Below are 17,577 nucleotides of genomic sequence, written 5' to 3'. Positions count from 1 at the left end.
TCGGCCTCGGGTCTCCCCAGAGGCTCTTTGCCACAGACTCCAAGTGGGACCTTTCTCTCCAGCAGCAGTGTAGAGGATGTTTTTCACATCCTGTCCCAACCAAACTGGCCCCAGGGCCACAGCACGGGCTATCTCCTGCTTGATTTGCTCAAAGGCCTGCTGCTGTTCAGGACCCCATGCAAAATTATTCTTTTTCCGAGTCACTTGATAGAGGGGGCTTACTATGAGGCTGTAGTTTGGGATGTGCATCCTCCAAAAACCTACTACACCCAGAAAAGACTGTGTCTCTTTCTTGCTAGTGGGTGGTGACATACTGGTGATTTTGTCAATCACATCTCCTGGAATGTGACGACGTCCATCTTGCCATTTTACTCCAAGGAATTGAATTTCTTGGGCAGGTCCCTTCACTTTGTTCCGTTTAATAGCAAAACCAGCACCCAGAAGAATTTGGATTATTTGCTCTCCTTTTTTAAAAACTTCCTCTGCTGTATCACCCCACACAACAATGTCATCAATATACTGGAGGTGCTCAGGTGCCCCACCCTGTTCCAGTGTGGTTTGAATCAGCCCATGGCAGATGGTTGGGCTGTGTTTCCACCCCTGGGGCAAACGGTTCCAGGTGTACTGAACGCCCCTCCAGGTGAAAGCAAACTGTGGTCTGCACTCTGTGGCCAAAGGAATAGAAAAGAATGCATTGGCAATGTCTATAGTGGCATACCACTTGGCTGCTTTTGACTCCAGTTCATACTGCAGCTCCAACATATCTGGCACAGCAGCACTCAGTGGGGGTGTGACCTCATTCAGGCCACGGTAATCTACCGTCAGCCTCCATTCTCCACTGGCTTTACGCACCGGCCATATGGGGCTGTTAAAAGGTGAGTGAGTCTTGCTGATCACTCCCTGGCTCTCTAGCTGACGGATCAAGTTATGAATGGGGAGCAAGGAATCCCTGTTGGTGCGGTACTGCCGTCTGTGCACTGTTTTTGTAGCGATAGGTACCTGCTGCTCTTTCACTTTCAGTACCCCCACAACAGACGGATCTTCTGACAGGCCAGGTAAAACAGACAGCTGCTGAATGTTGTCTGCATCTACAGCAGCTATTCCAAAAGCCCATCGGTACCCCTTGGGATCCTTGAAATGTCCCCTTCTGAGATAGTCAATACCGAGTATGCATGGAGCCCCCTGTCCAGTCACTATGGGATGCTTCTGCCAGGTTTTACCGGTGAGGCTTATTTCTGCCTCCAACACAGACAGTTCCTGAGAACCCCCAGTCACTCCAGAAATATGAATCAACTCTGTCCCTTTATAACTCGAGGGCATCAGAGTGCACTGTGCACCAGTGTCCACCAGTGCCTTATATCTTTGTGGCTCTAATGTGCCAGGCCATCTAATCCACACAGTCCAATACACTCTGTTATCCCTTTCCCTCCCCTGGCTGAGGGCAGGGCCCCTCTATTGGTTACCTGCAGTGACGGGAGCAATTTCATTGGTGGCTGATCTCTGCTGTAGTTCTCTCACCCGTGCTCGCAGTACAGGAGTGGGTTTTTTATGCCACTTCCTCATGTCCTCTCCGTTTTCTCGTAAGAAGCTCCACATGGCCACACGTGACATGATGTTACTGCCGTCATTTGCTCGTGCAGAGGGGCGGTTGCCTTTGGTGGCCGAGACTTTCAACAGTTTGATAAATTGCTTCATCAGATTCTTTGCGTCATGCTCGTCTTCATCAGGTGTTTCCAATACTGACACAGGTTCATCCCTATTCATCAGTAATGACAGTTCGTCCAGTATAGTTTTCTGTGTCTCCTTAATCTCACCTACTTCTTCTGCTACTATAGCTGCAATGGAAGCACGTGATGGTGGAAACTGCTGTTCAAAGTTTTGGAGTGTAATAGTCAATTCATAAACTGGGAGTCTCCTGTCTTGACCCTCGAATCTATGGAACATTGCTACCAGTGTACTTGCGTACCTCTCTGGTGCTGTTTTTGAGAGCTTGCGATATACATCAGGTGTACACCTTACTCTATCAGGATCACGGTCCTGGTGTGGGTTGTTAGGGACGAAATTGGGATCATACAGCATCTCTACTACGGCTGTTTCTCTCAAAAATTGGATGCCTTTCTCCACGGTGTTCCATCTTTCCACCTTAGGCTCCAGATCATCTTTGTAAGGGTATCTATCCTTTACAGCCACTAGTACTCATTCCCAGAGGGTAGCGACTCCATTCAGACATCTGCCAATTCCTCTGTCGATAGCTGGGTCTCGGGCGATGCTTGCCAGTTGGCGGGCTTCACTGCCATCTAGGGACACGCTGCTGGCACCGCTGTCCCAACACCGCAGCAACCAGGTGACAATAGATTCACCCGAGCGCCGTACAAACTCCTTTCTTGAACCTTGGATTTCAGTCATCTTTAGGGGCCGACGAGTAGTGGTAACAGTGACTCCATCATCATCGCTGTCTTCTCCATGTCTCTCACTTTTCTTAGTGGCCTTTTTAGGTGGTGGTGGTGGTGGTGGTGCTGAGGAGGGCCCCTCGCCTGGATCTTCCTTTTTTTTCTCTGCTTCTTCTTCTTTCCGTTCTAGGCGCGAGGACGGCCGTGTCCATTTCTGGCCTTCCACAGGGGCAACCGACACTGATACCGGTGCTTCCTGTGATTGGTCAGGTCTAACTTCGAGGTTTTCATTTTTGCTTTGGACCTTGGTTTGGAAACCATTTCTCTCCAGAATATCAATTATGGCTCGATAAGCACAAGCCAGACCCCAAACAATACATTCCTTCCCAGATTGTCCTGAGTCCCATGACTCCTTACCTAAACACTCACTGAATTTCTCAGGGTCCCACAGGTGCTCAAGATCAAAATTGCATAACACCAGGGGTCCCCACGCTTCTAATTTCTTTCCTAATTTTTTCCACCTTCCCTGCCATTCAACACTCTCTGGTTTTGAGGAAAGCTTCCTCCACATGATGTAAATTACTATTGCAGAGAGCGCATGCAGAAAAACAGATAACACAGTTGCCACAACTGCCGGGCTGACATCCTGAATATAGGTAAAGACCTGAAAAGAGTAATTGGAAACCGTTCCAAATGCCGCATAATCTGTCACGTTAGCCAGGGTGTTTAGGTAGGAGGCATGTAACCCCCTCAGCACACTAAAGTAGCTGTATATCCACATTACTCCGGTGCTGAACGCGAGGAGCTTAAAAAGACGCCAGCATGCTGTAAGGTACATGAAAAACCTTAGTCCACTCTGCACCAGATTTACAATGGAGAGCCAATACTACACTGCCCGCATTCTCCACCAATAATTGTCACGGTGTTGTCCGTGACAGTGACCCAAGGGAAAACCGAGAAGGGAGAGGGGAGAGAAAAAAGAAACTGCATCAGTGGCCGCGCGGCCGCCCGAGCAGAGCCGCGCTCCGGGAGGGGGAGGGGGAAACAGCGGGAAGAGATGGGTCTACAAGAAAACAACGGCACGATCTGAGAAGGAACGGTAACTTTACTAAATCTAATAAAATTGAACAATTGAGAGAGAGAGATAAGAATTTCCAAACCAAAAGCTGTGAGCTTACGCTAAGGAGGACCTGCAGGGGAAGCACACGTGCAGAACCTCCACGGCAGCCCAGAGCAACGCGCCCAGACCGAGCGCCGCCTCCATCCATCCGGTGCGGAGCTCCGCCCCTCCCCTCTGCTGCTCCCCCAGCATTAACTCCTTAACTGCTGCATGATGCTCTGATGTGGAATACCGGCATCAAAACCACAAAACCACAACAACAACAAAAGAAGTCAATGTTACAGAGATGTTAGAATGGTTATACTGAGGCAAATGGAAACTGTAAAAAATATTTGTACCCACTAATTCAGCAACTTGAGTTAACAGCAGTGAGGAGAAGCAGTGAATGTTGCTGCAACTCCTTTTTATTGTGAAAACAATTTTGTGGCACTAATACACTGTATTTAATTTCAGATTTTCTGTTGCAAGTTGGTATTTAATAAACTGTGATACCTATATGTCTTTGTTTTATTCTGCTGACCTTCTTGACTTCTTGCTTCCCACTGCATTCCTTCATTCCTTGCCACTGTGACTTGCAGACTCTGGGCAGATTGTGCCAGGGCCTCACTACCTTGTGAGTAAAGAATTTCTTCCAGATGAACTAAATTCCCCCTTGTGTACTTTAAAGCCATTCTCCCTTGTCCTACCACTATCAAACTGTAAAAAGTTGGTCCCCCTCCTGTTTACAAGCTCTTCTCCACTACTGACAGGCTGCACTGAGGTCTGCCCGGAGCTCTACCTGTGGTGAGTGCTGAACAAGCAGAGAGCCTGTGGGTAGGAGCGAAGGGGCAGACCACAAGATAGGTGACACTGCTGTGTGTGCGCACTCTACAGACCTGATGAGGAGGAGGAAGCTGATGAGGCCTTCCACAAACAGCTGGAAGTAGTCCCGCAATGCGCAGTCCTGGTTTTATGGGGGACTTCAATCATTCTGATATTTGTTGGATAAGCAACACAGCCAGGCACACGTGGTCCAGGAGGTTCCTGCAACACATTCAAGATAGGTTTCTGACCCAGGTGGTGGAGGAGACAATGAGGAGAGGTGTGCTATTTCACCTTGTTCTTACTAACAAGGAAGGGCTGCTTGGGGATGTGAAGGTTGGAGGCAGTTTGAGATGCAGTGATCTTGAGTTGGTGGAGTTCCAGATCTTGTGCGGAAGAAGAAAAGTAGGACTGCTACCCTGGCCTTCACAAGAACCAGCTTCGACCTCTTTAAAGACATACTTGAAGGCAACTCATGGGCTAAGAGTGTTAGAAGGTAGGGGGGCCCATGAGAGCTGGGCCACTTCTGAGCTCAAGGTCGGTGCACCCCTAAGAGTAAGAAATCTGGGAAAGTTGGCAGGAGGCCTGTGAGGCTGAGCAAGGACCTCGTAGATGATTAAAAAGGAAAGGAGAAGGTCCATGAAATGTGGAAAATGGCCTGTCCGCTTGGGAAGAATACAGGAATGTTGTCAAGGTCTGTGACGATGCAACAGAGAATGCTAAAACCCTCTGGAACTTGCAAGGGAGGGAGAGGATAACAAGAAAGGTTTTTTTAGGTATGTCAACAGTAAAAGAAAGAATCAGGAAAATGTGGGTCCCCTACTAAATGAGATGGGCATTCTGGTAACAGGGATGCTGAGAAGGTGGAGATACTGAATGCCTTCTTTGCTTCCAAGTGTAGTGTCTTGCAACTGGAGAGGAATAACCACATGCACCAGTACAGGCTGGGGGATGACCTGCTGGAAAGGAGCTCTGCAGAGAAGGAAAAGGAGGTTCTGGAAGACAACAGGCTGGCCATGAACCAGCAGTGTGCCCTGGTAGACAAGAAGGCCAGTGGCACCTTGGAATGCCCCCTCTCCTCTGCTCTGCTGTGGCCACGTTTAGAATTCTGTGTCCAGTTCTGGGCTTCCCAGTTCAAAAAAGACAGGGATCTCCTAGGAGTCCAGCGGAGGGCCATGAAGATGATAAAGGGCCTGGAGCATCTCCAGTGTGAGAAAAGGCTGAGTAACCGAAGTCTGTTCAGCCTTGGGAAAAGAGGACTGAGGAGGAATCAGATTAATGTTTATAAATATCTAAAGGGAGATGGAAGGCAAACGGATGAGGCCAGGCTCACCCTTTTGTGTGCAGTGAGGAGATTGTAGACAAAGAGCAATGGTCTAAAACTTGAACACAGAAAGCTCCGTAAAAACATGTGGAAGATCTTTGTGGTAAGGGTGACAAGAGTCCTGGAACAGGTTGCCCAGAGAGGTTGTAGAATCTCCTTCTATGGAAGCATTCAAGACCCTAAGTACACCTACCCATGTGATCCATTGTAGGGTACCCGCTTTAGCAATGGGCTTGGACTCAGGGATCTCTTGAGGTCCCTTCCAAATCCTGTAGTGCTGCGATTGGCTCTTGCACCTTTTCTGTACTTTATGCCCAGATTATCTTCACTGAACAAGTCTTTCTTGGTACTGCAGAAGAGTCATCTTAGAACTTCCTGGCTTCCTCAGTTACTAAAGGTCAGGAGGCCCATGGCAGAACGCAACAGAGACTTTTATAAATGTTGGAAGTTGGAGCATAAAATTCAAATGACTTGACCAATGTTGTGAACTATGTGGGATGTTAAACAGTCTCTGGACAAAACAGGAAGCTGTCCCCTGTACCCACATGACAAACAACACTTAAATCATAACAGTAGTGGACTCCTTCAACCATTTTATTTCATTTCACATGAAAGACTGTTTCCACTCTCATCCTAACAATTTGAATCGAAAGAATCATATAGCTGCCTTTTCAAAGCCCTTGAGCATTTCCAGCTCCTGAGCTTAATCATGGAATCATAGAATCACCAAGGTTGGAAAAGACCTACAAGATCATCTAGTCCAACCGTCCACCAGATAGTTCTCACTAAACCATGTTCCTCAACACAATGTCTACATGTTCTTTAAATACCTCCAGGGTAGGTGACTCCACCACCTCACCGAGTGCCCATTCCAGTGCCTGACCACTCTTTCAGAGAAGTATTTCCTGACATCCAGTCTGAATTTCCCCTGGAGCAACTTGAGGCCATTCCCTCTCATCCTATCACTAATTACAAGAGTGAAGTGAAAAGTGAAGAGTGCATGTGTACCTGACATGCATGCAGGATGAGGAGGAACAAGCTGTAGAAGAAACATGGTGAGAAGCAAGAAGGCAGTTTCTGTGTATTTGATGAGTGCATGCTTTGCACTTGCGGTTTAATCATGGGAATCATTCGCTGTGCTTCTGGCACTAATGAGCTGATTGTTTGCAGCAAGGCAGGACCCGCTCCTATTGACTGTTCATATCTTTGTGTGCCCGTGTATTTGAAATCCAGTTCCAAACTAAATGAGGTTCCATCGTGCGACATTTCCTCCGTAGCATCACACGTTTTCAATCAGCATCAGCTCCTCAGCCATAATCACTTCCTCCTTGGCTTCTGCTCAGCGCCGCAGTGTGCCTGGCTGCAGAACAGTGCTCCCATGGGCTGTGTGTCAGAGCAGCAGGATAGATAAAATGGTGTTTGTGTTGCAGTGGGTTAGAAGAGATTTTAATTACAAGAAACAGAAATGGGAACTACATGTAGGTGCGCGTTTTTGCTGGTCTTTCGCCCTCATATTGCTTTTAAAGCAATTCTGGGCACCTGTTGCTGAGGACATTACGTCATCCACACGTTGCATCAGTGCAGAAGCTCACCATAACCCCGCAGAATCTCTGGTTGGTTTGTTAGCAGAAACGTTGCAGTGTTTATCTGCATGCACGTTTCTATCCGCATCATAAGCTGAGCTGAAGTTTGAAATTATACAGAACTTCTGTTTCTGTTTTTCCCACCTGTACAATTTCCATTGCAGTTTCCACGTCATGCACTGAAATCATCACTACTGGCAAAATGTACACTGATGTCAGGAAAAGATAAATCAAGAGTAGAAAACAAAATGACAATGAGGAGGAGGTGGGGGAAGTAACAAACAGGGTTTATGTCAAAGTGCAAGCGGCGGGCGAGGAGTTCAGTGTGGAGTGACACTTCTTGGCAGCCATTCAGGAGCAGCATTACTGATGTCAGAGTAACAGCAGCCACACGTTGTTCAGCACAAGTCCCTGAGTTCCTGGAACGTGCTGCGAGCTCCAGGAAGGAAGATATCACCGCCTGGATAAGGTCAGGCTTGCAGTGCAGGCAAGTGGCTGTTGGCAGAAGTCTGAATGCTATTGTTTTCACCTTTGCTCACTACCTTCGTCAACGGAGCTTTGATTTTCTTCAGGGAAGATGCTACTACTGGAAGGAATATCACCATTTATAGGTTCATAGGTTCATAAGGTTGGAAAGGACCTACAAGATCATCTAGTGCAACCATCCTCCTATCACTATCCCTACCCAACTACTACGAAATCAAATCCCTTAGCACCTCATCTAAACGCTTCTTGAACAGCGCTAGGGACGGTGCCTCAACCACCTCCCTAGGCAGGCCATTCCAGTGCCTGACCACTCTTTCAGAAAAAAAATGTTTCCTCAGGTCTAATCTAAATCTTCCCCGGCGCAACTTGTGGCCATTCCCTCTCGTCCTGTCATTATTTATCAGGGAGAAGAGGCCCACCCCCTCCTCACCACAACCTCCCTTCAGGAAGTGGTAGAGTGCAATAAGGTCTCCTCTGAGCCTCCTCTTCTCCAGACTAAACAATCCCAGCTCCCTCAGCCGCTCCTCATAAGACTTGTGCTCCAGACCCCTCACCAGTTTTGTTGCCCTTCTCTGAACACGCTCCAGGGCCTCAATGTCCTTCTTGTAGTGAGGGGCCCAAAACTGAACACAGTACTCGAGGTGCGGCCGTACCAGAGCTGAGTACAGGGGGATGATCACCTCCCTGCTCCTGCTGGCTACACTATTTCTAATACAGGCCAGGATGCTGTTGGCCTTTAATTTTTGTCATTACTTTAAAAATTACTGAAAAAAAATTTGTATCTCATGCAGGTACGGGATTTTCAAGGCAAACACCTGACTTACTACTGCCTCCTGACACATGGAGTTAAACTAAACCCAGTGTAAGTTCCTCCTACCTCAGCTCTTGGTCCGTACAGATACCGCCTTCTGACACATACAGCTCTCATGGATGCTTTGCCTGTGAATACCCAGTACACAAAGTGTGCCTTTAAGCAAGGGACCGCTGAGGCTGATGGATGTGACAGCAACTGAAACTGAGGAACCCTCTTCCACTCAAAATAAGCTCATGCATTTTTATTTTCCCATGGTTGTATGCACACAACTGGATAGCAGGAATGAAAACGATGCAAACAGGTTGCACACACTGCTGTCTGACACGGAGGCAGAGCTACTGCTGTGTGGCTCCTCGGCTCACGCTTCCTTTGGTTGGCACTGTGGCTCCTTAAACCCACAGCCTGAATGATGCACAACAGGCAAATGTTTCCAGGAATAGGCATTACTCATATCTGGAGTTTCCCAGTCTCTTCTGAAAGGCTTTTCCCGTGCTGAGAAGCACCTTCACGGTCACTGCCATTTAATTCCTAAAGGAACACGACAAACACCAACTGTCAGCTGTGCAATTGCCTAAGCCCTCTTTCTGCAAGGCACTGAGAATGCCCACCGGGTATTTAGGATCATTTCCACGTGAACATGCAAAGTAAAGCTCTCAGTGGAGCACAGCTTCACCCAGCAGAGGCTTTTCACACCTACAGAACTGGTATGTTCACTGGGAAAGCAGCACGCTGATGGAATTGTACCAGGTACATCACACAACCCGTCCTATCTCCAGATCTAGCTCAGTGTGTCTGATACACGTCTTAGTTACTTTATTTACAGAATGCACAAAGTCCAAGGCCTAAGGATAACGGGCCATAGTTGATAGCGAGGAGCTGGACAGAAAGCCTCCCTCAGCAGTGAGGCCTCAAAACAGAATCCATGCTCTTTGAACCCAGGAATCTGCCAATACACCATGGAATGTTTGAAGAATGTTGCAGGTACGTGGACATGGAGGCACCACACACGGATTGCAAGTAGGGAAGGTGCTCCTTGACCACAAAGACAGCTACTGTTTTGCTCCATACACACCAAATGAATTCAACACACCTTTTTATAAGCCAGCTCAGTCACTTCATGGGAGACATCCTTTCCCAGATTTGTCCTTTAACTCCAAGATGTCTTTTAAATAAACAAAAGGAGGAAGTGACCAACGTCAGGCAACGCAGGAAACCTAACGGATTATGACAATTACCTCCAATTCAGTGTTACTTCCTTTTATCCTCAGCATCACCTTTCTCTGCCCTGCTCATTTTTGTAAAATCATTTTGCTAATCTATCATTCTGATTTCAGCTCTTGGCAGGAAAAACTAGCTTTCAAGAACACCGTGAACTGACACCTTTGTATTTCGGTAGGGCTCTCCACGTACCCTGAGGAACCACGTGACACCCTAAGACCAGCACTCAGTACTCACTGAGAGCACCTTCAAGCCTGAGAAGGGAATTGTTCTTCTTTGCTGAGGACTTTTCCCTCCAGCAAGAAAGAGACTTCTGGGAAACATCTCTTGTAACCAGTCATCAACTGGATTTATATCCAATAGCAGTGACCATTTGGGACTAACCATCCAGCCAGTTTTTTATCCAGCACTATTTTCGCTCTGTACTTTATGGCTGAGATTTTATAATAGAGTTGTACCATTTAATAGTGTCTCTTATGAAGCCTGCTCACAAACTCACCATGTGAAACTATTAACTTATTTCCGTAAACAAATTACCTTAATCTCAAATTTTACATCCTCTGGTCTCTTGGTATGTGGATGGCATAGACAATGGAAGCTTTTGTCATACTTAAGACATTTTAATTGGAAACCTTCCTGAGTCATGAAACTACAACGTTCTTCTCATGTTTGCATTGGCCCCGGTAGCTGATATGAGCCATAAACTTAGAAGAGCTAACTCTAGGGGAACAAACTAAATCTGTCAGATTTAGCAGGCACATGTGATTATACAATAATTTAAAACCTTATTTATTATTTTTCTCCTCTAAATCCTAGGTCTTATGGTATGGTAGCAACAGGAACACGCTAAAAAGACTAAAAAACTTTCCAAAATAATATGCATTTATTATATTTAATATAATAAAAATATTTATTTTTTGGAATTTCAATTATGTTTGTTTTCTATATAGTGTTAGAAGTATTAAACTCATTTAAAATAATCGGAAGCTTGATAGTGCATAGATTTTCTTTAACAAGAACAGTTCCAGGATCGAAGTACATACAGAGTACATTGTCCTTTAATAAATAAATGCCTGAGCAGTCAGAACTCTCATTTGCTCATAAAGATGTATAGGGCAAGAAAAAAATCTCGGCTTTCTAAATTCACCATTCATTGTTAATTCACGAACAATAGCTTACTAGCCCCCCAAAACATATTTTCTTTTCTACTCTATTGATTAGTTTCTGCTACCTTTTGCTAAATACGTCAGGATTTACTGTATAGCGTAGTCAATAGTTTTTCAACTTCATTCTTTGCCTAGAAGAATGGGGAAGACCAAAATATCGGATGAGAACTGTAATTTGGGCAAGAGAATGCAAATTTAAAGAAACATTATCAAACTTCGTAGGAACACTTAATTAAAAAGATGTAAAGCTTACATGTGAATTCCAGGTTTTGCTGTTTCCTCTAGGACACAGAATACAAGTTAAAAAAAAAAAAAGGAAACAGAAACTTGTACCTCAGGAAAGTATTAGCCAAATTTGAAACTATAAGCAGTCATATAAAGTGAATAACCATGCAAGAGAACCTATTTGTATGAAAGCAAGTTGAATTCATGAAGTAATTAAGTATGTAAGTAAACAATTAAATAATTAGCAATCACTTGATGCCTCCAAATCTTTGGTTTCCAGAAAAAAAAAAAAAAAGATAGATAGATGATAGGTAGATAGATAGGTGCCTAGATGTCATTAATAGTTATCCAGCTGGGCTGGTTTTTAAAGAATAAAATTTAAACCTCCTTCATAATGCAAAACTCACAAAGACTATTTCAACAGTCTCTAAAGTTATGATCAAACAACCACAACGAGAAAACACATACTTTCTGGAAAAGTATTTCCTGCCTGCTACAGCTACAAGGATGTGAGTTTTCTTCCAGACTGGCTTTCCAATTGGTAGCTTTCAGTAACTTCCCTAGTTAGTCAATCTTTTTTGCCTACTTGAATGGACTACATCATTTATTTCCTTAACTAACAAGGGCAATCTGTAAACCTGACCTTTGCTGCCTGACCAACCAAGCAAACAGAAAAGTGGTCCCACAAGAACCTAATGACATTCAGCAAGGTCAAGTGCTTAGTTCTGCATTCGGGATGGGGCAATCTGAGGTATGTGTATGCAGACAGGGAGAAGAAATCATTGGGAACAGCCCTGTAGAGAAGGACTTGAGGATGTTGATAGACAAAAAAGCTGGACATGAGCAAGAATTGTGTGCTTGCAGCCCAAAAGTCCAACTTACGCTGCTTCAAAAGAGGAGTGACCAACAGGGAGAGGAAAGAGATCATTCTCTACACTGCTCTCATGAGGCCCCAGGTGGAACACGGCATCAAGCCTTGGGCCCAAAACACTGGAAATACCAGAGCAGTTGGACTGGGTCTAGAGGAGGGACATAAAATTGATCAGAGGTCTGGAACATCTCTCCTCTGAAGAAAGGCTGAGGGAGCTGGGCTTGTTCAGCCTGGAGAAGAAAAATTTTATACCTCATTGTATCCTTCAAGTACTTGAAGGGAGCTTACAAGCCAGAGAATGAATGACATTTTATGTGTTCCGGTAGAGATTGAACAAGGGGGAATGGTTGTAAACTAAAAGAGGGTAGATTTAGGTTAGATGTTAGGTGGAAATTCTTTGCTCAGAGGGTGGTGAGGTACTGGAACAGGCTGCCCGGAGAAGCTGAGGATGCTCCACCCCTGGAGGCATTACAGGTCAGGTTGATGGGACCCTGGGAAACCTGATCTGGTGGGTGGCAACCCTACCTATAGTAGGGGTGTTGCATCTTAAAACCAAGCAGCAAAACAAGGACAGAAACATCCACTCAGCTCCTGACGCGACTGAGTCTGCGCAGGTGGACAGGTGGACTGGATATCTTGGAGGCCTTTTCCAACCTTTAATGATTGTGTGAAAAAGAAAAATACTCCCTATAAATTCTTGACGAGTTGCAGGATTTTACGTGACCTTGGAGGGAGAAAGATGCTGACTGCTTTCTAGCTCATCTGCTGCTCTGCTGGAGCAGGTGTCCCATGCAGGAGGAACTGTGCCTTCTGTTTGTGCTGCCTTGCCTTGTGTTTTTAGGGGGGAAAATGCATCTGTTCAGCCTTCATAAAAGAAGATTCAGGAGGGATCTGAGCCATGTCTATAAGTATCTAAGGAATGGGAGGCAAAGGGATGAGGCTGTACTCTTCTCTGCAGTGTGTGGTGATAGGAATAGGGGTAATGGCCACAAACTGAAGCATAGGAAGTTCTGCGCAAATGTGTGTGGGATATTCTTCGCAGTGCAGTGCCGGAGCACTGGCACAGGCTGCACAGAGAGGCGGTGGAGTCTCCTTCTCTGGAGACGTTCAAAACCCACCTGGACACCCACGTGTGCAACCTAGGCTAGGGAGCTGCTTTGGCAGGGGGTTGGACTCAAAGAGGTCTCTTCCAGCCCCTACAGTTCTGTGATTCGGTGAAACTCCTGCAGGTACTGTTCGGATGACTGCAGCTTTGGATACAAGCACACTGAGTAGTTGTCGTCAGACCCTCAGCAGTTTGAAAAAGCCCCTTTCTTTCTGTCTTTAACCTGAAGAAAAGAAGTTTAATTTTCTCATGCGTATTGGAAACACAGCTTTCCCTCTCAGAAGGGGACTTCCTCTGTGATATCCCATTTATATCATAGCTGTAAGCACCAGGAAGGTCAGGTATTATTTGTTTTAGTCAGGATACCAGTGTTCTGCCATCTGCTCTGCCAGAAGTTGTCAGATGTAGAACACTTTTGCACCAAACTGGTTGCAGTAATAACCAAGCTAGTGCATGAATATTTTTCCTATAAAACCCATCTCCTGCATCTATGATGAGTATGAGTCTGGTGTGTGAATGATCCTGGGAGAACCTAGAATTTTACATGCCACCACAGCTCTCAGATTCCCAAGCTTTAGTCTCCCTTACTGTACCACAAGCAACTTTCTGTCAAAGGCAGCAGCCAGTGCCTTGACACAGGAATCTTTGTGAAAGTTCAGTTTTCCAGTGGAGAAAATGTTGTCTCATTCAGCAGATGCTATGGAAGGTTGTTCCTAGCCCTCCTCAGGCTTTGGGTGTACAACTTCTGTTACTCGTAATGGAACGAGCTTGGGATTTTTAATTTTATTGTGTTTAACATTTTGGGAGGTGATTGGGATGGAGAAATTAAATTTGCCCTATTTGTGTACCACAGACTGAAATGATTTATTTAGCTACCAGTTTCAATTTACACATTTAATTTTCAGGACAGCACTGCATCTTGCTTGTGCAAATGGACATGCGGATGTCGTTACGTTTCTAGTAGAAAACAACTGTAAGCTCAATCTTCCTGACACAGATAACAGATCACCGCTGATGAAGGTAGGTAGAACATGTTATGCTCCGTATGCAAGTAGGAATTATTGATTGTGTTTTAAAAGATGGATGTCTTACCAGATTCTTTATGTAAGTCTGCTTAGAAACATGCAAGCTGTAATTGGCGTGGGCTAGCTCATCTTGGAAAATGATTTTATATTCCAGGATTGAGAAGTTGTAGTAGTCGTGACACGGTGAAATATGACTGCTGGAAATTTTGCCTTTTTTTGTGTGTGTTGTTTCCAGGCAGTACAGTGCCAGCAAGAAAAATGTGCGACAGTCCTGCTGGAGCACGGTGCTGATCCAAACCTGGCCGATGCTAGCGGCAACACTGTCCTTCACCTGGCTGCTGTAGCTCCTAACACATCTCTAGCAAGGATGTTAATTGAGCACAGTGCCCATATTGATGCTAAGAATAAGGTACATTTTGAGATTTGGTAGGGAAGATCTTTCAAAAAGTTGCATCAGGATTTTTATTGAAGCTTCTTCGTTTGTTTCTTTTGATTTTTAACTTGAGTTATTTCTGTCCTCTCAGGAGGGATGTACTCCCCTTATTCTCGCTGTCTCTGAACATCATGAAGAGATGGTAGAGCTCCTCCTTAAAAAAGGAGCTGATGTTCATGCTCGAGATGAAGGTGAAAGGTGAGGAGGTGATCTAAACTCTGTGGGTCACCTAAATTGTCTTCAAGTTGGACTGATGAGAAGTATGGGATTGAGTGTTGAAGCAGAAAGGCACACAGAGAAGTTCCCTGAGTGACTGGTGAAAGCAGGTCTGAAAGCTGGTGTCATGCATTACTGCATGTTTTCTGCATTGAGAACTGCAAGAAAAGTTGCAGTAGCCACTGTGGCAGGAAAGTGCTGTCGTGCCAGCAGCATTGCATTTATGCCCTAGAGGGTTTTTCAGATTGTCACATAGCTTGTACTCAAGCGTTGTCAATGTAGAAGCTCTTCTGTTCATAAAGTGATTTTATTTTTCTTTGAAAGAGAGCAAATGGGGATTAAAATAATTACAATGTCTGAGTAAAGTTATATATTTTGTCTTTTTGATGCTTCAGAACCCCTCTTATGACTGCTGCGGCTGGTGGGGAGCTTAAGTTGATAAAACTTCTTCTTTGCTATGGTGCTGATCTTTCCCATAAAGACACTAATGGATGGACAGCTGAGGATTATGCTATTATTCACGGACATTCTAGGTAAGCTTTAAATTTATTGCTAAGTTTTCAGTTATCGGTGTTGGATTTGGACCTATGTAATAACAGGACCAAGGTTTAATTGTGTGTTGAGACCCCTCTTGAAGATGTATTCAGGGACATCTTCTGACATGTACTGTTCATGTGTCTGGTGTTGATTTGAAAGTTGAAGAGGGCTTCTGCTCAAAATTCTCTAGAAGATTTCATGTGTTTGTTGCTAAGCTCATATCTGCCTAGTATTCACTCTTTATTAAAGTGTCTGTAGCCCACAGTTATTGAGATGGAACTTGAAAAACTGAAAAGTTTTGAGAAGAGTTTACAAACAGAACCATTGCTATCACTGTCTCCACTTCCCCTGCCCAGTAACCATCTACCTTCTGTTTCAGAAAAGATCTAGCTGTTATTTCTTTTGTTAAATTACTGAGCAGTTTTACTTACTTTTATGCGTGAGCGTTTAACCCATGGCATTCGTTCCTAAGAGTGTGGTTGTATTTGTAAAAACTGGACTGCAAAAATGTGCCAAGCAGAAGTAAATAACTTCATAGATATGGATGTGCATGTAAAGAATGGTCATGTCTGGAATACTTTAGCATGTTACAGTCAGGTAATAAGTAGACTGTGTTACCCTGACTGAATATATTATATATATTATAATCTTGATAGAAGCACAGAAAATGTTAAGTAAAAAACAACTTGTAAAGCCAGCTACCACAAATTTTTAACAAACCTTGCAGCTGCACTTCCCCACAGAGAACATGGCAAAACTTTGATGACAGGGCTCAACAAATTTAGGCAAACTTGCTGTAAAAGACTGAAGTGTCTCACTTTGTCCATTCTTTTTAGGTGGTCTTCCTGCAATAGTAGGAGAGCAAGAGGAAGAGTCTGAATCTCCTCAGTATTCTGAGGCACTTTCTGTGAAGGATGCACATGGTTCCCCATTGGCTTGCTTACATCTTGGCTTGCTTACTTTTGGGCTTCTTTCCCTGTGGGCTGGCTGCCCTCTTCTGCTGCCTGTGCCTTATGCTTCTGAACAAGGCAACCTTGAAATACTTATGCTCTAGGCCAGCTGTTCAAGGTATGTCATACTGCTAGTAGGCCTTGGTGCTCTCCACAAGCTGGAGGAGCAAAGCAGTGTGTTAGAAGCAGCCTTCTTGTGGGGACATACAAACACTTTGCTGTCCCTCCAAGTTTCTGCTCTGAAGCTGACATGAACCTAACGGTGGATGAGCCATGGATACTTCTGAATTGACCTTATCCCTGATTCTAGGAGGAGCTCAAGCTCCTGCCTTGGATACCTGTAAGAGACTGTGAATCGACCCTCCTGCTAAGCTTGGTCCACATGAAAGACTGCAAGCATACTGGGGATTAATTCATGTAAACAGGCACCAAATTACACAACACAACTCAAGTACATCAAAGCTATGGACTCTGAGGTTTCTCTGCATCTGCCCTAAGTTTCCACCTAATTCCCAGAGGGTGGTGCTCAGTCCTCTGCTGCAGAAAACCAGTGTGGGGAATTGATCCTCTCTATGGGGCTTTTCTATAGCTCAGGATGCTTCAGCGTGCACTGAGCTGTGATGGTCGGGCTGGCAAGGAACGGGACTGCTGCTTTCAGTTTCTGCCCCTGTGAGCAGCTTAAGGTAACGGTGGAGACCTAAGCTCAGGTTGTTGCAGTACCCCGGGCATCATTTTGGCAGGGTAGATTGAGTAACATGGAAGTGGGTTTCCTTATTTTATTAACCAGGCACCTGTGATTAGGAGGGCTACTCATTAAGAAGCTGCTTTGTTCATACTGGGAGAAATGCGCACGCGTTCCTCTTAAAAGGCTGCTTATGAATTCTAATAGATCAAAATGCAATGAAGAAACGTGAGGTTTTGAAAGTGGAAGTTTTCAATTTCCCTTCATGTATTTCTGTTTCAGGCTCCAGGCTGAAGGTGACAGATTGGAAGCCACAGTTCAGCAATAAAGCAAAATGACTGAAGCTGCTTTGAGCAACCTGCAAGCCTTTGCCTCAGTAAGTTAGTTAAGAACCTCTGGTTTTTGCAAGCTCCTGAGCCTAGTTAAGTAATTCTGTGGGGAAAATACAGGATGAGATTTTCCTGGAGAACCTAGGAAAGCTGAGCTCCCGAGCTGTGCTGCCCATAGGCTGCTCTGAAAATCCTGCCGGCCCATTCCCCAGCTTTGTGATTTTAAGAGTTTTCCCATGATCCTATGGCAAGTCACTGTTAAAAATAGAAGGTAAGGGTTTACATTAACATGCTGGTGTATG

The 17,577-nt window shown here is 45.0% G+C and overlaps 1 protein-coding gene across 1 annotated transcript in view; it reads left to right on the top strand.

The window, feature by feature from the left end:
- The first annotated feature begins 5,240 nt into the window (after window positions 1–5,240).
- The window catches only part of LOC136051474 (ankyrin repeat domain-containing protein 26-like), a 50,477-nt gene continuing 38,140 nt past the window's right edge, over window positions 5,241–17,577 (top strand). The window contains 5 exon segments of the mRNA XM_065740913.1: window positions 5,241–5,620; window positions 14,009–14,123; window positions 14,364–14,537; window positions 14,653–14,759; window positions 15,173–15,310. Coding sequence (XP_065596985.1) covers window positions 5,241–5,620; window positions 14,009–14,123; window positions 14,364–14,537; window positions 14,653–14,759; window positions 15,173–15,310 — 914 coding nt within the window.

This window comes from Cyrtonyx montezumae, unplaced genomic scaffold, assembly GCF_038088225.1.
Source record: "Cyrtonyx montezumae isolate F1298 unplaced genomic scaffold, pur_monq_1.0 scaffold_3, whole genome shotgun sequence".
Lineage (NCBI taxonomy): Eukaryota > Metazoa > Chordata > Aves > Galliformes > Odontophoridae > Cyrtonyx > Cyrtonyx montezumae.
Note: the sequence above shows the minus strand (reverse complement) of the source record. Positions and strands in the feature narration are given on the sequence as shown.